Source organism: Dipodomys merriami, unplaced genomic scaffold (assembly GCF_024711535.1).
Source record: "Dipodomys merriami isolate MVZ:Mamm:240054 unplaced genomic scaffold, mDipMer1.0.p SCAF_25, whole genome shotgun sequence".
Classification (NCBI taxonomy): domain Eukaryota; kingdom Metazoa; phylum Chordata; class Mammalia; order Rodentia; family Heteromyidae; genus Dipodomys; species Dipodomys merriami.
The window spans coordinates 20,995,295-21,019,714 of NW_027203937.1; the positions used below are offsets into that span (position 1 = coordinate 20,995,295).

Below are 24,420 nucleotides of genomic sequence, written 5' to 3' on the forward strand. Positions count from 1 at the left end.
TTCTTTTAGAGAAAATATTCAAATTTTAATGTTGCATTTTAATAAGGAAAACATTGAAGGTTGTTACTGTGAAGAGGTTGTGATTTAGGACAATTTAGGCCCTGTAACTTTTAGTTTTTAAAGATATGCTTCTTTGTGGTAAGAAAATAGTGCTATTTTTTCAAGTCATTAAGCACATCCTGCTTTGTGATTTGTAACCATGTATTAGGGATTTCACCTTTGTCTTTAAATTTATACTTGTACTTTTCTTCTAGATTTGATCTGAAGTGTGATATAAACCACTTCCAGTATGGCTGTGTGGATAAATCTGGGGTGATGCTCCAAGTGGCAAAATCTCCTCCTGCCTGTCGATAGTTCTTATATGGGAATTTCCGGCCATCATCCAAAATCATGTAATCATCACTGGCTACTGAAGTAGAACAGGAATTTATGGAAAAGTAGTTTGTTTCATACCAATGCCAACCATTGACAGCTTTAGGACGGTGGAATGGAACACTGTGGTCGCCGTCATGATTAGGAATTGTGTTAGTACAAATTGCTTTACATAAGGGACATTGTTTCCAGCAGCCACAGAGATGTTCAGAGAGAATTTCCTCAATTTTAGGAACCATCTCATCTATAGGCAGACCTAACAGTTTCTCTCCTATGTCCTTCATTGTGAGATCCAAAGGTTTACTCATGGCTTCTTTGAGGAACTCAATATCTTTTATCTCCTGGTGTTCAATATTTACCAAATCTCTTCGTGGAAAGATCAAATTGCTCCCCAGGTGATCACAAAACAAATCCAACCACTCAGATGCAGTGCTGCCTTTATCTTTAGCTACTTCTGTAGACTCATGAATGGCAGAGAGAATGGCATTCTTTATGTCACCTAAACTTATTTGAATAAATGTCTTTATTTTTTCAACTCCTTCATTGAAACAGTATTGTTTAATATGGTTTTGAATGTAGCTGCTACAAAAAAATTTGGGATCATGAATATATTGCCAATACTTATCAAAGTTTTCTTCTTCTGCCAGAGAGATGAGGATGTGCTTCTCCAGTTTTGCCTTGTTTCCATTGAACGCAGGACAGGTAGATCGCAGGTACTCAGCTATTTTAAGGGGCATTTTCCCCCAGATGGTGTCGGATATAGCAGGAGTGAGCTTCTGCCACAGAAAATCAGCAAATGTTGTGATGGAGGTGGCTCCTTGGCAGGAGATCTTAAAACTCAGGAACAATTCATCTTTCTTGCTTTCCAGGTATTTCACAGGATCATTTGCTTCCTTGAATGCCCTGTGCCTTTCCTTAAAAATCTCTGATGCTCTCTGGGATAAATGCAAAGATAAGTCAAGGTTGTAGTTGCTTGTAAATGTATATTTTTCATTAGGTTCAGACTTCACTTCCTCGTCGATTAGTCTAAGGATTTCATGGAAATCACTGGGATTGTAATCACGTTTTTGCCTCTCAATGTTATTAACAGTTTCCTCAAATCTTGAAATAATACGCTTAGTAGTCACTTTAATGGATTCTTTATCAGAGACTTCTAAAGTTTTGAGGAAACTAAGTTTTCCTTTCAACTGGACATATTTGTGATAATTGATCTCAAATGTCTTTCTAGATTTTTGGTTTAGCTCTTCCCTAATGTGTTTTTCTTTTTTGAAGTAGTCTAAAAGGATGTTTTCACGATCCACATCAATGTTAGGCTCTGTGACTTGAGGGAGGTTTGATAATATATCACAGACCCAATTTTTCCAAAGTTGGTTGAATCTCTCATGCAATTCTTCCTCACTCAATTCTTTACCTTTTAGAGTTAAAGCTAGTTTTTGGCTCCTCTTTAATAATTCAGTTTCATAACCTATTTTTTTCTGATCTAGTCTTTCTTGACTTTTCTTTAGAGCAATAAGTTCATTAATTTCTCTTTTAGTGTCTGAAATAAGTGTCTCTTTGAGGATTACTAGTTTATTTTCAAAATTTGCTTTCCATTGAATGATTATTTCACTATCTGGATCCTCTGTAAAATATTTTTGAAATGATTGCTTGATACTCTGATATACTTCTGTAAGGGGATCCACAATTATGCTTGTATTGAGTATGACAAGTTTTCCATTTTTAACCTGATTGGTTAGCTGAGTCTGTAGGTTCATCTGGTGTCTCCTTAGAAGCCAGGTCCACTGGTTGTACATTGTTTCCAGTTTTGCCATGGCCATGATCTCTCGAGTGTTCTTGAAATTGAAAATGAAGTTTTCACTCACCAGGGCTCTCCACAGATCTTGAACTTGGGATTTCATATGTGATATCTTCAGGATGTTTCCCCTGTTTTCCTGTTTTGCAGTGGAAAGAATTCTACTTTTCAGTTCTTGGACATTGTGGCTGTAACGAGGATTGGGAGGGGCCATTGGGGGATTGCCATCCCAGAGGTGAGCAAAGTAGTAGATATGAGAGCTAGCATCAAACTTAATGACATCACAGAAGCGGGTTATATGTGAACATTCTTCTTGTTCAGCAGCTAGTGCTGTCATTTCATCTAGTTTCTGCTCTAGCCGCCGACGACCTTCCATGGTTTGATCTTCAGCTGCCACTTCTCCCACATTCTGATGGACGAAGAAACAACTTGGGGTGATTTTGACTTGTTTCATCCTCAGAAAGGCCTGGACAACAATTTGAAGTATATCCTGCATCTCTGATGGATTCTCTCCAAAAATATTGATGATGGTCAAGTTTCCAAGTCCAATGACAAAAGTGGCCAGTTCATTGTCCCAGTTCTGAGATTTGTTGTTGAGTTCTGGAGCCCGAAGTCCTTCTGTGTCTACAATCAGCACAAAGTCAAAGCCAAGTTCTTTTGTGAAGGTCTCTTCCACCTTCAGGAGTTGCATGTAGACTCCCCTGGTACACCTGCCTGCACTGACAGTGAACTGTAGCCCAAAAAGGGCATTGAGCAAGGTGGACTTCCCTGAGCTCTGAAGACCAAGGACAGAGAGAATGAAGATCCGTTTGTCTCCAAGTTTCTCAGAGATCTTGTCAAACACAGCTGATACCCACTTTAGAGGTACATATGAGGCATCCCCATCCATCAGCTCAATGGGAACTCCAGATAGCATCAGGTCTGCTGCAATTTGGGGAAGGGAGAGAAAAAGGCTATCTCTTGTGTAAGAAGTTTCTTCCAAGGCTTCATAGATCTGGCCAACTTCTCTGAGAAATTGCTCAATTCCCAAGGTACAGTCTTGAATTTCTTTGGAGATGGCTTCCATCTGACCTACACAGGGTTTCAGAGACTTGTTCATTTGTGCTTTGTGTTTTTCTGTTTTGATCTGTGACCATAAAGTTCGTTGGCACTCATGCAGTTTTTCCAAAGTTCCCGCGGTGAGGTTTTCTAAAAACAAACTCAACCACTGTAAGAAGTAGAGTTTTGTGTGAATTTCTGAATGTTGTTGGAGAATTTGGAGGACAGACTTCATTACATCATTAAGAATAATGGCTTTCTCCGATTGCTTTCGGCGTATAGTTTGTTTTTCAGTCTCAATCTGGCTTTTGTGGTGCTCAATGCTCTTGTTTCCCTTTTCTCTCAGATGATAGAGTTCTTTGTCTTTCTTACACCAATTGTGCCACAGCTGTCCCTGAAGTGGTAGGAAATTTTCCTTTATGTGAGATAAGTTTGTTTCTCCCAGGAGGGCCATTATAACCTGTGCCTTTTCCTTGGCCTCCATGCAATCTCTCTGGTCTTCATCCACAAGAAATCCTTCCTTGTGAGCAGTCAAGGAACAGTCCTCTAAGCTGAGAGCAGTGTCAGAGATCTCTAGCAAATGTCTGATTGTCATTGTGAGCTCCTCTGTTAATTCAGCTTCATTTCTATTCCTAATGCCAATTTTTACTCTTCTCCCAGAATTGTTGGCCATGGTTTTCTCTCTGTCATCCAATAAACAGATTAAAGGTCTTGATGACTTGCACAGATCAAGCACTATTTTTTGGTTCTCTTCATTCTTATCAGAAGCTGACATGAGGATCACAATGAGAGAAGAGACCTTCTGTAGGAAAGCAAGTTGCCGCCTATGTTCCTTTGCATCTCCATGAAGATTAGTGAAGGCCACACAGTTTTCAAATCTGTCTTCTTCTTCCCCCGCAGGACAGAACCAGCAGATTTCCACCACACCCCCCATCAAGAGACAGTCTTTGCTACTTCCTCTGCTGTGTCTGTGAAAAAACACATCATGTTTACGTTTACTGAGAAGGCAGTTCATTATCAGTGATTTGGATGCAGAGAGGCCATTTCCAACTCTAATGAAGGACACGATGGAGGTAGGGACCTGACACATCTGCTGATTCTTGTAGCTGCTCTTCTTCCCTTGTGGTGATTTATTTGCATGTTGCCAACTTCTCCTAATTTTTCTGAGAGACCAAAGAGAGAATTCAATTTCAGAAGTGCAAGGATTAGGAACCAGAAGTGGAAGAGCATATTGACAAATGGACAATTTGGCCAAAATATATTGTCTGGCAAGATCATCTACACAGTGAAAAATGGCCATCTGGATATCCATTGGGTGAATGCTCGACCTGTGTATAGTGGTCATTCGTTTAAGAAGAGTGTCAGGATCTTCAGGGAAATCTTCATAGGGATTAAAATCCTCATTTTCCTGAATGGATGTGCTTGTACTGACAAGATTTTCTATGATTGCCTCATTTTTGAAGTCCAGGTGCCTCAGCCCACAATCTAGTACCAGTAGTTTCTGCAGGAAATAGAAGGGTAGTTCCTGTTGTGATTTGGGCTGGTTGTTATATACAGAAGTCTTGTAGATGAGATGGAAGTTATCTCTGTTCATCTTTTTTGGGTAGTAATGTTCTAGGCCTAGACGCTGAAGTAAGTCTAGAAAAGCTACATTTTTCATCACATCCTTGTTGTTATTTTCTTTTCTCTGTAGTGGATCTGGATGTTTCTGTTCATCAGAATGTCTTTCCAAAGGTCTCTTTACCTCATTCATTTTCCATGAAGGGTTCATGATTTCATAATTGCCATCAGTGAGCAATCTCAAATCATTCTCTAAGTTTACCCAGTCGTGATCTACTCCATGTCTATCTAGGATATGTACAACTTCACTAGACAATGATTGTCCCATATGTTGTTTCATTGATGCCAATCGTTGTATCTTTTCTTCTGGGGAAATGGCTATGCATCCAGCTGTGGTGGTCAGACCTGTGAGCAGCAGGAATGCCTGAGCCTTGTGGTTGCTAACATTTTTAAGCTCCTGGTACTTACTTAGGGCAGTTTGCATTTCCTCCAATAGGAACTTTAACTCATCACATGTGAGTAGATGAAGAAAAATGCCATTTGTCAATTGGTAACCTGCACCAGCTGCAATGGAGAGAAGCAGGATGTATTCATCTGTCTGCTCTGTTCTTTTGAGGAAATTTAAGAAGCAGCTGAGAGCCATGCTGACCTCATAGGTGGCCTTTCTTTGAGCTTCTTCCACTATTTCAGTGGACTCAGATTTGACATTCATTTCCATGAGGTTATTTTGGACTTCTCTTAAGATTTTGATGAATTGAGAGAATTGGGTGATGTTGACATGCTCTGGGTCTGCCTCTGACTGGTAGATCCACTGTATGATGGAACGAGCCTGAGGAAAGTTGGTCACTTTGTAGACGTGAGGATCCAAAAGACTGCACAACTGAGACTTAATAAATTTAGTATTATACATGGATGACTTTTTGCAAAAGTTGAATGTATTTAGTAGAAAATTTTGCAGGTCCCAATCTGTGAGGCATAACTTAATCCAAATGTCATAACTTTTCATTTTATGACTCAACAGTTGCATGAAATCCATCAGTTGTTTAAGCTGTTTTTCAGGATCAGATACTTCCCAGGATTTCACATCCTCTAGGAATTCTCTAACCTCCTTCTCAGCACTCAGTAATTCCTCTCCATCCTGGATTTGTGCAGCAAGGCCAGTCAGAGAGACATAACTGTCTTTCAGCCAGGTAGCCACTTGAAGGGGGTCCTTAAAATCACCTCTGTGGTGGGAAAGGATGATGTCCCAAATGGGCACCAAGTGTAGCCCTCTGTCAATAACATGCCAGGTCTGGTTGTTGGCAACAAGGCCAGCTTTCCACTGGACAAGTCCATCTGCTTCTGTTGGGCCTCCAGTCTGGGCCACTGATAACTGGAGTGTGGTTTGGAGGTTTTGTAGACTTTTCCTCTCAGTGAAACATTCTGAATGTGAATGTGACCTATCTATTTCTGCAGCAACTTTCACTCCAAAGCCATTGTAGCTGCCTCGTATATAAATATTCAGGGCCTCTGCTGCCTGGTGCTTCACCTCAGCCATCTGGTGACTCTGGAAACCCTCTGCAGTGGCCTTCCACCAGTAGATTCCTCCCAGGTGCAGGGGTCCTTGGTTAGCATGGGAACCAAATCTGAGGAAGAAGTTTTCAGTTCTCTGCCTCAGTAATTGCAGTTTGTCTGAATCTGAAGTCTCACTCAGAAGTTTTTCAATGGTTTTCAGTTCCTGGAAAGCAGCCTTGGAGAGCTGGAGTTGATCCATGGGAAATTGGCAGGAGGCCAAGGGGATGTAGCTGAACTTGCTTGAGCAGAAGTAAGTTTTCTTAGATGATGATTGTTGAGTCTCCTTGGATTCTGAATGTGTGCTTCCATCCACACCAGCTTCTAAATTAAAACCCCAACCTTCACCTTTGCTTGAGGCAGCTACACGGAAACCCAAGGTCTCTATAATCCTGGTAAACATGGATTCTGTATGAGAAGATGTAAATTCTCTAGTTTCCATCCGTGTGCCTTGCTCTGGGCCATGAAGCAAGAATTCCTTGGGGACACTGAGTAGTTCTTCTCTCTTCTGGATCAGATCTATTTGGTGACTGGTTTTATATATTCCCTGCAGGGCCAGTCCTCCAGATGCCCTTCTTACCACATCTCTATCTGGGAGGTTTTGTCTGTGGGACAGTGTCTGCACAGTGAGACTGAGTTGTGTCTGGATGCTTTCCACAACCTTGCTTAGTGGCTGTTCAGGTAGTGGCCAGTATTGTTCAGGGATCTCCATTACTTCCCTCAGCTCTGATTCTTTTCTCCTCACTGCCTCTTCTTGTCTGCACCTTCCTTCTAACAGCAAATCCTTCAGCTCCTCCAGTGTCTGCTCTGCCTGCTTTTGCCTTTTCCTTATCATCTGCACTGGTGACTTGTCCAAGGCTGACATACTATTTGATTGTGCCAAGTCAATCAACTTCTCCAGGGCCTTTTTCTCCCATGAATGCTGTACCTGGGACTTCAGTTTCTGGAGGTCCTTTTCTTCTAAGTATTGTAAGGCTTGGGCACAGCTCACACCGAGATGTTGCTGTAGCTTAGGCAACCAATATTCAACAGACAGTCCTACTTCTGTCAGCATCTCTTGGAGGTCTTGCCTCCTTTTTCCTTTGAGCAGACAGTCTGTGTTGGACTCTTCTGAGTCCATGGCTGTGTGAAAAACAGAAACTCAGTTATTCTGATTGTGTGCTGACCTTTTATAGTGTTGGAACACAGTCAAATATATGAACTTGCAATTTATAGGTGTCTCTGTGACCTCATTGTATCCACTAAGTATGTCTTCAACATACTTTCTGTTTTCATTCAAAACTTTTTCATGTGGGTTAGATCCCATCTCCTATTTCTCAAAATACTGATTTTTAAAGTAGGTATTTTCAGATGCAATATAATTACTTGATTTTGGCATTTGTAATTAGTTTTATTTTTCCCACAGTTTGGAAAATCTCTTAGGGATAGAATTTTAAAATATTTATGTCTGACAAGTTTGTGTGTATTTAAAAGCAAGTCATTTCTATGTCTTTCCTTAATTAGCTTGTTAAACTTATAGTTCTTTTTTTTTCTCCCTTTCTCCTTTTCTCCCCTTCTCCCTTTCTCCCTTTCTCCTCTCCCTCTCCCTCTCTCTCCCTTTTCCTCTCTCCCTCCCTCCTTCTTTTCTCAGTCCTGGGCATTGTCCCTGAGCTTTTGCTTAATGCTAGCACTCTACCATTTGAGCCACAGCACCACTTCTGCCTTTTTCTGTTTATGTGGTACTGAGGAATTGAACCCAGGGCATTATACATTGAAGATTAGTTTATGCTTTCATACTTATTTTTGTGCTATATCTTAACTCATTTTTTTTGTTTTTCTGTCCATTTGTCATTTTAAACATACTTCTGTTCAGGCTTATGCTCGGCACTTTTTACTCTTCAAGAAGTCCATTATTCCTGGAAGACTTTCACATATACTGTGACTTATTAGACCCTAGATGTTTATATCAAAATGGATATTCAGTCACAGAAGCTAAAGGATATATGGAGAGCTTGTGCACACTGTTTCTGTATAGGTCTAGGAATTAATATGTTCCAGAAGCTGTCCAGTGACCTTGAGAGTCATGTAGCTCTCTCCTAGAGATAATTTATTAGTCTCCACATTACTCACTCCAGGCTGTACCCTCCCTTGAGACTGCTCCTGTTTGGCAAGAGTTCTGCTTTTTTTTTTTTTTTTTTTAATAAACCTTTGGTGTTTTACTTCTCCCGCTGTGTCCCTTCCCTTACTTTTCCAGACCATAGAGACAGAGTACCTGATCCAGATGTTGCTATTGTTCCCGAATCACCTCTGCTTCTGTTGTCTTCAAGGTATATACCTGGGTGGCAGATGAGATGAGATTTCACATATTTCAGTGTCATATATTATCCAGTTTACCCTTTCAAAATTCCTGCTCCATTCAATGACACTACTATGCTTATCTAATGGGTAGTTCATTTACTCATCTTCCTCTCAATATATACTTAGTACAGCATACTTTTCATCTTAACCTGTAAATTCTCACTCCATTGTTTCTTAAATTATGGCTTCACATTTTTTTATTGGATAGTCATTGTAGTTATCATCTTTGGCATGCTTTATTTGATCTGGTTTGAATATTTGTCCCTTCTAGTATTCATGTTGATATTCATTGTCACTTAAAGATATTAAGGGGGAGGACTTTGGGGGAGGTGATTACACCATGGGAATGACAATATCATGTAATGGCTATGGTGAGGGCTGGAAAGGTCAAGGAAAGAGAGATCTCTACCCAGTGTATGTTTTTTGTCACTATCAGATAAAAATGATACAAAGTAAGAGTAGCTGCCATGCGAGGAGTATAGGTTTCTCACTTTATGTTATTTTTAACTGGGGATATTTGACAAGGAATATTCATTTCTTTGTTATGTCAGGATATGGGTTAGTAGATTATGATATCTACAAATTGAGTTGTTTATCTTATCATCCAACAGACACCTTGATGGTTACTATTCCATGTCTCAATATTGTATAATTTGTAAGTAGAAAGTTATGGATTTTGTTTTGTTAGTTTTGTTTTTCCTTAAATTCTTGGTAGCCCCCATCTTCCTTCTGATGATTCCAAAATCTGGATAGATGGAATTAATTCTATTAAAAATGAATTCAAATATCTTCTATCTTTTTGTGCTACTGAAATTTCTATCCCTGAAGTCAGGGCCCATTCCTAAGTAATGAGAACATAGTTTTAAAGAAAAGGTAAATAAGCCTTATTGATTTGCTAAGCAAATGAGGACAGCAGAAGAGTAATTTCTAAGGTCTGCTACCTATGTACATATGACCATGTATGAAATGATTCCATGACATGGACACAAGGGGTTCTTCTTTGTTGTTGTTCTTAATATACTAGGTGATTTCTGTTTTCTTTTGTGTTTTCCCCACTATGGTTTAACCCCTGTTGTCACTGTATTTGATTTTGGCACCATGGGTATTGTATTTACATTTATCTGAATTAGGGAAGGGAAGGGGAATAACAAAATGGTGAGACAAAGGACAAAGGGGGAACCTATGCAGTAGTGATACTCTCAAGACAATATGTTGGAAATGATCATTACAACATATGGGGCTTGAGGGGGAAAGAAATAGAAAAATGAGGGAGGGGGTAACAAATTAGACAAGAATGGTACTCAATAACTTACTTATGTAACTATAACCCATCTGTACATCACTTTTACAATAAAATTTTAAAAAAAAGAATATTAGTTTTGAAACCCATCCCTATTTGAGGAAAGGAGACACAAAGAAAAAGAAAAAGTTTCCGTTTTAAACTTGAATAATGGGGGCTGGGAAGGTGGCTCAGTGGTAGAGTGCTTGCTTTGCATGCATGAAGCCCTGGGTTTGATTCCTGAGCACCACATAAGCAGAAAAAGCCGGAAGTGACACTGTGGCTCAAGTGGTAGAGTGCTAACCTTGAGCTAGGGACAGTGCTCAGACCCAGAGTTCAAGCCCTATGACAGACAAAAACAACAACAACACAACAACAAACTTGACTAATGAAACATTCTGGCTCATAAAGTCATTATCATGAGAAAACTTCAACAGAGACTATTTCAGTGGACCTTAGTACATTTGTCCTTTTGTTTCCTGTGTGAGATGACACATTTAGCAGGATATATCCAGCTGGTCGCTGGAAGCTCATGCCTGTAATTCTAGCTACTCAGGAGGTTGAGAACTGAGGATTGTAGTTCAAAGCCAGCCTGGACAAGAAAGTCTGTGAAGCTTTTATCTCTACTTAAATACCAGAAAGCTGAAAGTGAGCTGTTGCTCAACTGGTAGGGCACTAACCTTGAGCAAAATAGTTCCAGGACAGTACCCAGGTCCTGAGTTCAAGCCTCAAGACTGGTGCATGCACGTGCAAATACACACACATACACACACTCACACACACATACACAGAAAAGTAACCTATACTGAGATTTGATCTAATCTCTGTCAGAATAACTACTACCATGAAAACAAAAAATTACTGGTGGGGCTTAATCGGAAAAAATAATCTTAATAACAATTGATGAGAATGTGAATAAGTGTAGTCATTTAAGATGTGATACTTAAAAGTTTTAATTGGAAAATAAATATTTCTTCTAGTCTGTATGCAGTTTTTACATTCCTAAGTATGTTGTCACTCTAAATGAAAGAGACAAATGCATTTGAATTATTAAAATATAATCTTTGATATTCTATCTAATGAAATCTTAGAGAAATTAAATTAGAAGAATTAACTTGGCATTTTATGGATGATTTCTTTAACATACGTTCTTTTTTCCCTGAGCCTTGAACACAGGGTCTATATGTTGTCCCTTACCTCTTTTTCCCAACACTATCACTGTATCGGTTAATCCACAGCCCTACTTCCAGAGCTTTGGTGGTTCATTGGAGATTAGTGCCTCATGGATTTTTCCTGCCCAAGCTAGGTTCAATTTACCATCTTTAAATCTCAGCTTCTAGAGTAGCTTGGATTATTAGGCTCATACTGAGCCACTGGTGTCTGGCATCATAAACATTATTTTGTACTTGTTTTTGCAGTTTGATAAATGTAGAATGTGTGTTTCATTCCCAAATGTTTATGTAATCTTCTAATTGAATTAAGTTTGTTTTACATATAAATTATTACTTTGTAAAGATGGCCAATTAAAAAACTATGCATGACTGCAACTTCTGTTCTAGTATGTTAACTACCATTTTAACAGAAGATGCCAGGTACATGTAGCTCAATGATCATTCTTTCCAAACCTCTTTTCTTTTTCTTTTCTTTTTTGCACTAATACTGGAACTTGAACTTAGGACCTTTTACACTTAGAGCTTGGCAGTTTTACTCACAGTTGATGCTCTAACACTTGAGCCACAGCTGTGCTTTTTGATGGTTAATTGGAGATAAGATTCTCACAGATTTGCTTGTCCAGGATGGCTTTGAACCATTCCTGAGTAGCTAGGATTATAGGTGTTAGCCACCGGCATCCACTCTAAACCTCTCTTGTTGCTAAAACTGTGCTAAAGCTTTGTGTTCTTTTAATAACATTTTTCCTTGTGGAGCAAACTGATCAGGGCACTTCCAGCTAAGAACCTAATGACTGGGAAAAAACTCATGTCTAATTCCTCTCAGAACCCTTTGGGTGAGTGGCTTTTCCTTGGGAATGATTTGTATACTTTTGTTACTAAGTACTTTTTCTATTTGCAAACCAGTGTGCATTTGGGACATCCTCTCCTGAGAGAGCAGTTGTGCTTGTTACACCAGATCACACTGTCCTAAGTTCTGAGCCACCTTCCCAGCCCCCATTTCAGTCATCTTTGAGGTGAAGGAAGCCAGAGGTCCAGAAGTATAAATCTCTAAGTTCATCCAAGGCAGAAAGAACTCTTTTAGGATAGACCACCAGGATACTCTGCATCCTTAAGAACCATCTGACGTACATTTTAATCATACTCTCAAAGGACAAGTATTGAGAGAATTCTAGAAACGGTAGAGAGATGTGACTTGTGCAGAGAAATCTCAATAACAGGTAATTTCTCAGCTCAGCAGAAAACCATGCATGATCATCAACAATAATATCTGGGAAGACAAACTTTCATAAACAAAAGGGAATTGAACACCTTCATGAATAATCCATCACTGAGGGACTATTTAATTAGTCCACCTACCCACCAAGAAACACTAAGATGACTCTATCAGGTGGAAGTGTAATCTGAGTCACTGAAGTAGAAATGGAGAATATAAGCAGTTTATCAAAGCAAAGTCTTTTGAAGAAAGAACAGTATGTGTACAGGTGAATATTTAAGAAATCCTAAAACATGGTGTTAGACTTCTGGATTATGGACCTTTCACTTACTAATATTCTGGAAAGACAAATGCAAAAGATGAAAGTTTTTAGGTGGGTGCCATTGATTCGTACCTGTAATCCTAGCTACTCAGGATGCTGAGAGCTGAGGATCACAATTCAAGGCCAGCCCTGGCAGAATTGTCACTGTGAGAGAGACTCATCTCCAATTTCCCATTCAAAAACTAGAAGTGGACCTCTTCAATAGAGTATTAGAATTCCTTGGTAGAGCAGTAAGGCAAAAGGCAAACATAAATGGGATCCAAACAGGGAAAGAAGAAGCAAAACTCTCCCTTTTTGCAGTTGACATGTTCCTGTATTTAGTGAATACCATAGAGTCCACTCCCAAGGTACTTAAGCTGATCTGAAACTTTGGCAAAATAGCAGGGTGTAGAAGTAATACACAAAAAATCAGTAGCTTTTCTCTATGCCAACAACGAGAAGGGAGAGGCTGAAATTAGGAAAGCAACTTCTTTTGCAATAGCCTTAAAAAATAAAATGCCTAGGAATCAACTTAACCAAAGAAGTGAAGGGCATCTATATTGAAAACTTCAAAAATCTGAAAAAGGAAACTAAAGCCGATTTAAGGAAGTAAAAAACTTTCCATGCTCCCCGAATTCGGAGGATTACCATTGTGAAATGGCAACATTATCAAAGGCTATATCCAAAGTCAATGCAATACCTGTCAATATCCCAACTTCCTTCTTTTTTGTAGCAATTTTGTATTGTGACTAAGTGATTACATAGATTTCACAGTATTGTGGGATAGTGATACTTAGTTAAAGTCACAAATACATTCTAAACTTCATGGGTAAATTGTCTTTCTCATGGTCTATAAAGTTAATGAGTTCTATGAGCTTTGACAATACAGTTATTGTATTCCTTCTTTAATGAAATAGAAGAAACAATCCAAAAATCCAAATGGAATATTAAAAGACCCCAAATAGCAAAAACAATCCTTAGCAGGAAGAACAGTACTGGAGGAATATCAATACCAAACTTCAAACTCTATTACAAGGCAGTAGTAATAAAAACAGTTTGGTACTGGCACAGGAACAGGCCTGAGGACCAGTGGAATAGGACTCAGGACCCAGAAATGAACCTGCAGACATATGGTCACCTAATATTTGACAATAGAGTCAAAAAATAGGACTGAAGAAAGACAACCTCTTCAATAAATGGTGCTGGTAGAACTGGCTAAACCTGTTTAGAAAACTACAGTTAGATCCTTATATATCGCCTTGCACCAGAATCAATTCCAAATGGATCCTAGACCTCAAGGTAAAAGCAGATATCCTGAAAATAAAACAGGAAGGAATAAAAGAAACACTAGGACCTGGGCACCAGTGCCTATAATCCTAGCTACTCAGGAGGCTGAGATCTGAGGATCATGGTTCAAAACCAGGCCGGTTAGTAAAGTCCCTGATATATTTATCTCCCTCCAATAAACCACTCAGAAAACCAGAAGTGGCACTGTGGCTCAAGTGGTAGAGTGCTAGCCTTGAGCTGAAGAGCTGAGGGACAGCGCCCAGGCCCAAAGTTCAAGCCCATGACCGACAGAAAAAAAAAAGAAGAAGAAAGAAAGAAAGAAAGGAAGGAAGGAAGGAAGGAAAGATGGAAGAAAGGAAGGAAAGAAGAAAGACAGCAAAAAGAAAAAGAAAAAAAAGAGAAACACTAGGCCTATTTTGCACAGTTTGAAACTTTCTTAATAAAGACCCAGAAACACCAGAAATCAAAGAAAGGTTGGATAAGTGGGATTGCATTGAACTGCAGAACTTTTGCATGGCAAAAGACATAGCTAGCAAGCCCATAGACTGGAAGAAGACCTTCACTAGCCATACAACAGACAAGGGCCTCATCTCTAAAATATACCTACACCTCAAGAAATTAAATTCCCCCAAAACCAGTTGTTTAAGGATACAGGTGGACCTGTTGCAACAATGAGAAGTACAAGTTGTCATGTCCAAAACGAGCTTTACAACGTCGGTGCGGGGGTGGGGGGGGGAGGAAGGGGGGAGGAAGGAGAAGGATTGGGATTGGGTGGGAGGGGGGAGGCTGGGAAAGGATGTGAAGGGTAAACACAGGAGGAGGCTGCAATGCTTGGTAAGAAATGTACGCATTATCCTGCCCATGTAATTGTAACTCCTCTGTACAGTATGTTCACAAATAAAATTAAATTAAATTAAAAAAAAGAAATTAAATTCCCCCAAAACAAACCCCCAAAGAAACAACCACCCCATTAAAAAAGTGAGCTAAAGACTTTAAGAGAGACTTCTCCAAAGAGGGAAATATGAATGACAAAGAGACACATGAACAAGTGCTCAACATCTTTGGCTATAAAGGAAATGCAAATCAAAACAACACTGAGATTCCATCTTATACCAGTTAGAACGGCCACTCTCAAGAAAACTAATTACAACAAATTGTGGTGGGGATGTGGCCAAAGGGGAATGCTACTACACTGTTGGTGGGAGGTTCCTCAAAAGACTACACATAGAGTTTCCTATAATCCAGCAATATCACTCCAGGGCATTTACCCAAATGACCACAAACAAGGCCATACTAAAGCTACAACTACAACCATGTTCATTGCAGCATTATTTGCCATAGCTAAGATATGGAACAATCCAGATGCCCCTTAGTAGATGAATGGATAAAGCTGTGGTATGTATACACAATGGAGTTCTATGCTTCCACCAGAAAAAATGACATTGCCCCATTTGTAAAGAAATGAAAAGACTTGGAAAAATTATATTAAGTTAAGTAAGACCAAAGAAAAGTAGGTTGCATGATTTCATTCATTTGTAAGAACTAAAATATGTCTATGATATTCTTAACAGGAGATCTCAATAACTCAATTGCTTAGTGCATAGGACCATATAATAAAGTGTATCAACATGAACTCCAAGATATGGAAACAAGAGGTTCTTATTTTGTCCTGTATGTAGTTCTTAATTTTCATTTCTTTTAGTTTTCTGTATATTTTGTCTTGTATATAAGATTAATTAATATGTGGAAAGGAAAGGGAATCACAGAAACAGCAGGACAAAGGATGAACCAATGCAACATTGATACTTGACACTACATTGGATATGAACCTTACAACTTGGGGAGAGGGGAATAGGGAGAGATAAGCAGGATAAAATGAAGGCTGGGGTAAACAATGGTTAAAACCAAATGTATTCATTACCATTCTGATGTTACCATAACCCCCTTGCTCATTATCTTTTCAATGAAAAAGAAAAAAACTAAAAGTAGAGCTGTGGCTCAAAGTGGTAGAGCACTAGCCTTGAGCAAAAAAGCTCAGGGACAGTGCCCAGGCCCTGAGTTCAAGCCCCATGACAGACCGAAAATTAAATAATATATATTATATAATATATAAATATATAATATATTGTATAATATACAAAAATATTTTATATTTATATATAACATATTATACAACATAAATATAAAATATAAATATAACATAATATATGATATAACATTCAATATATATAAAATGCATAAGAATAAATATAAAATAAAATATATAAAATAAATAAACATATGAATATATATTAATATATAAATTATATAATATATAAATATGTAAATAAAATACAAAATATATAACATATTTAATATATAATATATAAGTATATACTTATATATAAGTATATTTTTTGTATATTATACATTATAAAAATATATTTAAATAAGTAAATATATTCCAATATATGAGTGTAATATATGTCATATATTAATGTAACATATAGAATATAAATATATATTTATATATACATAACTTATACATAAATATACTTAACTTATATGTATATATATATATTAGTTTTAAATCTGTGCTAATATATGTAAAGGTATACTTTTGAAAATACACATAAAAATGGGAAGGGATGGTAGGGGAAAAACAAAGGAGGAGGTAACAATGCTTGATAGGATATGTCCTCATTACCTTGCTCATGTAACTGTAACCTTTTTTACAGTATCTTTACAGTAAAAAATGTATAAAAAATAAAAAGGGAAGGATTGAACTACATGGAACTAGAGTTTTTATAGCTGTGGAAATGAATATGATATAAATTTTAAAAAGACATAATCATTTTATATATATTTTTAAAAAGTACACCCACAGATTGCATGTTATCTTAGGTCGGATCTTCCTTTCTAGTGGGATAGGAATAAGTGGGGTGTTGATGATTGTCTCATCTATTGCCTATAAAATGCTGATTACCTCTGTTTCTGATGCTGTCTGTTGCTTGTTGTTTTTTTTAAATAAAATTTAGAAATAATGAAATTTAAAGAATTATGAATGACTGTTAATTTCAAATGAAGGACAGAGAAGAAGATAATTTTCCAGATTTCTTTGCCTGTCAGGGACAAGGAAAGTGAGAGCTTTGGTTTGAATAGACAAATGCAACAATTATTTGTCATCTCTTTTCTCTGAGAACACACAGTGTCATAAGAGGAAAGCTAGACTAAATTTGATGTTCACTTTTTACCAGTTGTGGGATCTTGGATACAATAATCCTCTGAGATTGTATCTTTTTATTCTTTTCTTGTTGTTGCTGTTGGTCATGGGGCTTGAACTCTGGGCCAGGGTGCTGTCCCTCAGCTCTTCAGCTCAACGCTAGCACTCTACCACTTGAGCCACAGCACCACTTCTGGTTTTCTGAGTGGTTAATTGGAGCTAAGAATCTCAGGGACTTTTCCTGCCTGGGCTGGCTTTGAACCATGATCCTCATATCTCAGCCTCCTGAACAGCTAGGATTACAGGCATGGGCCTAGGGCACCTGGCTAGGAAAAGTTTTGATGGGAGATTCCATCTAATTTTTAAATTGGAGAAATGGTGAAATGATTGCTAAGAATCAGTTTTCCACATTCTTTCAGTATAACTGCTTCCTGTTGGATATCTGCTCTATTTTACCCTATTGACTTGTAGCTCTTTTCCTTTTTCTGACAAATACTTTGTATTAGTAGATATGAATTGCAAAAGTAGTTCTTAAATCCATTCCCTCTCCCTTTTGTGGCTTATTTATCACTTTACATCCTGAAAATAAAATTTAAATAACTTGATTTCTCATTTAATAGAATTTTTATGATTAATTTTGATATGGCATTCAAGACCTCTCAAAACAATCATTTAAAAAATGCAATTTTTGGGGGGGGGAGTAAAAGTGGTGTTCACATGGATTACATAAGATAGGTAAGGAGTACATTTCCTTTTGAACAGTGGTATATGTCCCTCATTTTTTTCTGGTCTTTCCCCATCTGAATCTCCTACCCTACAAGTTTTATAGTTCACTTTCAACATAGTGTCTGGTGAGTATCACTGCTAAATTGCTTCCTCTTTGTCTCACCTTTGCTTATCTTTCCCTGCCTCAAATCAGATAAATTAAATACAAGACAAAGGTAAGAAATACAAAGCAGCAACAAATGAGAATAAACCAAAGAAAAAAAAAGAAAATCTCTTATTTCCATTTCTTATATATATATATATATATATATACACATATATAAATAAATAATTATATATATATATATATATCTTTTTTTTTTTTTTTTTTGGTCAGTCGTGGGGCCTTTATTCTGGGCCTGAGTGCTGTTACTCAGCTCTTCAGCTCAAGGCTAATGCTCTACCATTTAAGCCACTGAGCCACCTTCCCAGACCCTCTTGTTTCCATTTCTTGGAGTTCATTTCGATAAGCATCATTTTATATGCATATATATATATATATATATATATATATATATATATATATATATATATATATAGCTATTGAGCCCTTGTGATCCTTTCCTAAGAATAACCTTTGTCCTCACTGTGTAAATGTTTACAGTGATGTTTAATCATTTCCAAGTGCAATTATTTAAAAACTCATTTTTTGTAACTACATTTTTACCTTTTCCTAAGCATGTATCTCATTTCCTACATTTAGATACCAGATAGTGCCATCAACCTTACCTCTTAAGGTGCTGACTTTTGGACTTAGAATATTACATCACATAAATTTTTTATTTTTTTAAATTTAAGTCCTAGAATCTTTATTTCCAGAACAAAACTACTTCTGTAAAGAGAGATGAGGCCCCGTAGTGGGCTCAGAACAAGGCTGGTGAGAGGGTGGGTGGTGGGGGAGGGGCGCCAAGGCAGGAATGCATTACAGGAAGGGCAACCCCAGGTCCAGCCTGAGGAAGCAAGGGTCGGGGAGGGAGGGAGGAGAAGGCCCAGAACCTTCTGTTCCCACAGTCTGGGTCCATGCCAACCCCCTTGCAGGGCGGGGCCAGGGAGCAGGGATAAGAAAGGGCTGGCCCAGCAGTGCATGTGTCTGGAGCAGCCAATGTGTGCAAATTAGCAAGAAGAGGGGTGCGGAGCCATTTCCCCCCTTCCCCCACTGCCTCACTTTCCCCCACCCCCAAGGCAGCAGAAGCAGGGCTGAAAATGTAGCTGTGATTCAATGGCAGAGCTCTAGACTTTGGACAGTAGGTAAGCCCAGGGGCAGTGCCTAGGCCCTAAGTTTAAGCTCTAGGACTCTCTTTTTCTTTCTCTTTCTCTGTCTCTCTGCCTTTCTTTCTCTCTTTCACACACATGCCCACGCATGCACACACACACACACACACACACACACACACACACACACACACACTCACCACATGCCCCAGTATAAAACACAGAACAAAGAAGCAATCTTTTTCATAAGACTTGGGTGAAATCTAAGTCTCTTTTAACTTATCTGACTAGCTAGATGGTCTGAGACCCTTAATATTTCCCATTCTTGCTTCATAAAGTGTTAGCTGAATTATTCTTCCTTTCTACTCTATTACAAAGTATTCATCAACTGTACCAAATCTTAAACTCCTGCATATTGATGACTTCCCAGCCTTATCATCCTGTGAACAGAATTCAAAGAATTTCCCTTCTGTTTCACTTAAGATACTTGTTGATTTGATGTTTGGGTCCCTGTTGCAACACTACTCTGCTAATATCTGACACACTTCTTTTAAATAAAATCTCCCAATATCTTGGTTTACTTTGAGTCAATAAAATAAATTATCTAATTTGTTTATTTTCTGTTTAGATTATGTCCTCCTTCTCCCACAGTTTAACTACTTTTTGGAACAGCTTAATTCATGTTTGCAATTTTAGCATTTTATAATCTTTGTGTGTTTCAACTGTTCCCAGAAACCGGTGGTTTCTGTTTCTATTTTGTTTCTTGGTCGTGGCTGTAGTTATTTGCCTACCCCATTTCCCACCTTCTATTTCACCTACTTGTCTCCTGATGGCCGATTGCTCATCTTCAGCTTGTCTGCTCCAGAGAGAAATGTATGATGAACAGGTGTCTTCCCCACAGCTGGTGGGCTGCTGACTGCCAGCTGCAGCTCAGATTTAGTTGCTAACGTGGAGAAGGAGCTGGATTTTATCCTCAGAGCAGAGCACCTCCCAAAGGACAGCCTTCTAATTCTCCTCCCCTTTGGGGGTGGTTCTGTAATGCTCCTGTTTGTATTTTCAGTTCCAAACATAGCACATTAAATATATGGATATTCAATTAATGTGTGATGATTGAATAAAAAATTAGTATATACATATCTGAGCTGTCTTATTCAAGTTAATGTTGTGTTATTAAACAACTTTTTCAGTAAAATATCATGAGCAACAGAGGGCATAAAGGGTCTGAAATAGCATCTTACTAATACAAGCTTATCTTTTGGCTGTGTTTATGTTCTAGAGAGCAATGTTTTAGTGCCAGCCAGTCATAGTAGGTTTGAGTCCAAGATCCCCAAGTTACAGAGAAGAGATGAAAATACCTCATCAGAACCTATTTGTTTGTTAAATTTTAACTTGGTTGTTGGAAGAACTTGCAGGCTTTGCAGAGACTGAGTAATTTATTTCTCTGTTAGAAAAGTGAAGACACAGGTAGAGGTTTTTTTTATTGGATGTTACCCTTTGGACATGGGAAAGGTGGTCTCACAGGAACAAGATGCTAGGAGTATGACATATGCCCAGAGAGTACCATAGGTGGCTGCTACCTGCATAGCAAGATAACCCCTGTTCACTGAGGGCCCAACCTCCAGCTTTCCAAACCACGTGCAACCTTCCTAGCCCCCAGAACTGTTGAGATTCATTAAGTTCCATATAGCTACCAACCAAACTCAGTCACATTAATAACTTTATAAAATTTCCTTCATTAACTTTCATTATGTCAGTTTATTTCAGACTAGAAAGATAAATGGGAAAAATATAAATTCAAACTTCTTGAAACTTTTTATATATCCTTAAGGCTTTGGTATGAGAAGAACAATTGAAACAATGAGAAACAAGTAAACTTTGTATGAACATTTTTTTTTTTTTTTTGGCATTAGTGATGTCTTACCTCATTAACAGTCATGAGGATAAAATGAGATAATGTATGTTTATCTCCTCTATTGTTTGGTCTGAAGTGGATGTTTACATATGAATTCTATCTTGGTAGGGCACAATTGACTTTGAAGTTCAAGTCTATAAGGATGAAGCATCCAAGATGATCTCTCCAGTTGCGAAACTTTAAAGATTGAATTTGAGCCTCTGAGATCTTAGAGAATTTAGAGAATGATATTCTCTGAATATGATTTTTTATATAGTCAACAATTTAATGTGAAAGAAGATGCTCCATGTGGTATTCCTCTTAACTGCATTTAGACACGGCTACAGAAACTGAGCAAAATTGTGTTCTATTCACATGTTGAAATCCCAGTATTTTTCTCAGAAAAGAAGACTTAGGAATAGAAGGGTATCTGGATAGTCTTTCCTTGCAAGATTCTGTTTCTTGGGTAATATAAATCCGAAAGAGACAGTATTTGATATCATTCATTTAGTCATTATTCATATATAGTTGTTTATAAACACACAAAAGTATCTATTACCTCTCCAACCTCTATAGGTATAAATATGTCAGTTTTTCATTTACCCAATGGATATATCTATTATTTTCCCCATGCTCTGTTTTATCAAGTTTGTATATTAACAAATGTGTATACATTGTTTCTTCCTGTTTAATCTTTATTAGCTTATCTTAATGATGCTTGATGGATCTGAAGGACCTTTCTCCTTATCCTTACAAGTTCTTGGACTTGAGTACATAGAACATAGAGTCTGTGTCTGACACACCCGAGCGTTTGTCAAAGTGAGAGCACGTTACCTGAACATGATGGGATCTCAGAAAGTGTATGAGTTAATGAAGGAAGTAAAAACCTGCTTTCACTCTGCAGTCATTTCCTGCATTCAGGCTGATTCCTGTTATTGAATACAAACTTTCAGTTTCATTTCTCAGTAGCACACAATTCTCAGAAATGCTTATAAAACCAGATTGATAAATATCTCCTGAACTTATTTTAAACCTTGTTTTTTTTCCCTCCAACTTTAATAGTTTAAGCTTTATTTGCGAAAAGCCTGGCATATTGATACAAATGAATTTTACCTTTCTCACCCTGGCTTTAACTCAGATCTTGTGTACTTAATACATTTATCTCCAACTCTTTCTTTTCTTTTCTTTTCTTTTTTTCTGCCAGTCTAGGGAGTTGAACTCAAGGCCTAGGTCCTGTCTCTGGGTTTTATTTTATTTTGCTCAAGACTGCTCTACCACTTGAGTAAAAGCTCTACTTCTACCTCTGGCTGTTTTTGTACTTCATTGGAGATAAGAGTCTCACAGGCTTTCCTGCCCAAACTGGCTTCAAACTGTGATCCTCAGATTTCAGCCTCCTGAGTAGCTAGAATTACAGGCATGAGTCTCCAGGGCCTGGCTCCAACTCATTTTTTAAGATGTAAAGGCCTGGGGATGAATGTCTTTAAGTCTGTGAGTCAAGTAGGCTCAAGGTTAGTTGAAATGATATATCTTCATGTTAACAGAACATGAAGAATTCTGTGAACCTCATCCGGAATCAACAAGGCTTACCACCAGAGAAAGAAAGGAGAGGAAGAAGAAGCAAGTGTGCCACAACCCAGTCAGAATAGCAAGAGTTTCTTAGTCTGTGGGCTCCACTTCCTTTCTCTAAAAGCTGAGCTAGCTGCAACTGACAGGGCTTTACTTGTTAGGGGAGGTAGGAGTTTTTCCTTTTCCTTTGGAGCCTTGAATATTTGCTGGTTCAGCAGCTGCTTGTACCTCTACCTTATTAACTTCAGAAAGCATGAATTTCTGAGCAAATTGTCAGGTGTTCTTTTTTTCATAGCCAGGGTCTACAGATATGAGAATTTTGGTGGATTTGTCCAGTTAAGAGATCACTATTTTCATAAGTGTGGACTCAAGAGACCTTTCTCTCCATTTTTAGCTCTTTGATCTAGAATCCTTTCAATCTTTGATTCCCATGTTAATAATTTTAATTTTATTGTGGTTACTGAATGAGACTCATTATGTTTGCTATGCAATATGCTAATCACTAAAACGATAAGTGAAAATTTAAGGAGTAGGGATCAAGAGCAAGGAGCTAATACTAAGCACTGCATTAATTGGTAACCGGAAGCCTCTTATCTCACATTAGGCTGTTGCAGTCAGCCACCTTCTGAACCTTGAAATCATCTTACAAACTGATCCTGAAAGGAGATCTGATGAATGGAGATTGTATTAGTCTCCTAAAAATGGGCTTTTCTGGTCATGGGCTTTCCTGTAATATTTTCAGGGTATCTGGTCTTACACTGAGGCCTTTGATTCATTTGGAATTGATTCTGGTGTAGGGTGACATATATGGATCTAATTTCAGTTTTACCCAAGTGAACACAAGCCAGCCCACACTAACACCAGCAGAAAAAACATGTTCACTGTAGCATTATTTACCATAGCTAAAATATGGAAATCAACCCAGATGCTTCTCAGGGGATGAATGAATCAAGAAAATGTGGTATTTATACACAATAGAATGCTATGTTTCCATCAGAAAGAATGACATTGCCCCATTCATAAGGAAATGGAAAGACCTGAGAAAAAATTATACTCATGAAATAAGAACCATAGGCTTCATAGTTCCCCTCATTTATAAAAACTAGAATATGTCTAATAATCTACCAGTTAATCCAATGGATTAATTTAACAGTACTTAAACAGTACTCTAAAGTATTTGAATACTGAGAACAAAAGAGGATATTCTTAGGAGAGGATCACAATGGCTCAGTTGTGACATGCTATGCATAAGACCATATAAAATGATGTTTATGGAAATGAACTTCAAGAAATGGAAAGAAGAGGGTTTTTTTTTGTTGTACCATTTCAAGTTTTGTTCTTTCTTTTATCTCTTTTGGTTTATTCCTTGTCAATATTCTTGATTTCTTTTCCCTTTGTCTTTTATATTAGTATATCTGATTTGGAGAAGGTAAGAGGAATCACAGAAACAGTGGGAAAAAGGATGAGCCAATTCAACAGTGATACTCATTAGACACTATGTTGGAAAAGAACTTTGTAACTTGAAGAGATGAAGGGAGTGGGAGGAAATGAGAGAGGGAGTAACACTGTACAAGAAGAAATATACTCATTTTCTTACTTATGCAACTGTAACCCCTATGTACATCACTTATGATACAATTTAAATTAAAAATATAATCACCCATAAATACCTTATGTCCTTTATTATTTGATAGGTGCAATTACTTGAAGTCATTCTTGCCATCAAATCCATAACCCTCCTTCAGTGGTTACTTAAGAAAATAGCCAACAGGATGCAAGAAGCTTTGTGAGTTTGTTTCTTCTTATCAGGTTATTTAATGTGATTGCTTCAAAACAGGTAGAAATACAACTATTTATTAATGACTTACCCAAAAGAAGACAA

The 24,420-nt window shown here is 37.9% G+C and overlaps 1 protein-coding gene across 2 annotated transcripts; it reads right to left on the minus strand.

Moving 5' to 3' along the window:
- LOC138836487 (interferon-induced very large GTPase 1-like) lies at window positions 1-20,029 on the minus strand. Of its 2 annotated transcripts, XM_070035219.1 has the most exons (3): window positions 19,901-20,029; window positions 8,565-8,627; window positions 1-7,435 (listed from the first exon to the last, which is right to left on the minus strand). In XM_070035219.1, exon 3 carries the CDS (start codon window positions 7,431-7,433, stop codon window positions 153-155), a length of 7,281 nt encoding a protein of 2,426 aa, XP_069891320.1. In that variant the 5' UTR covers window positions 7,434-7,435; window positions 8,565-8,627; window positions 19,901-20,029; the 3' UTR covers window positions 1-152. The 2 variants fall into 2 exon arrangements, with proteins under 2 accessions (XP_069891320.1, XP_069891319.1); XM_070035218.1 differs by lacking the exon at window positions 19,901-20,029 and having other exon boundaries at window positions 8,565-8,717.
- Window positions 20,030-24,420: the final 4,391 nt, after the last annotated feature.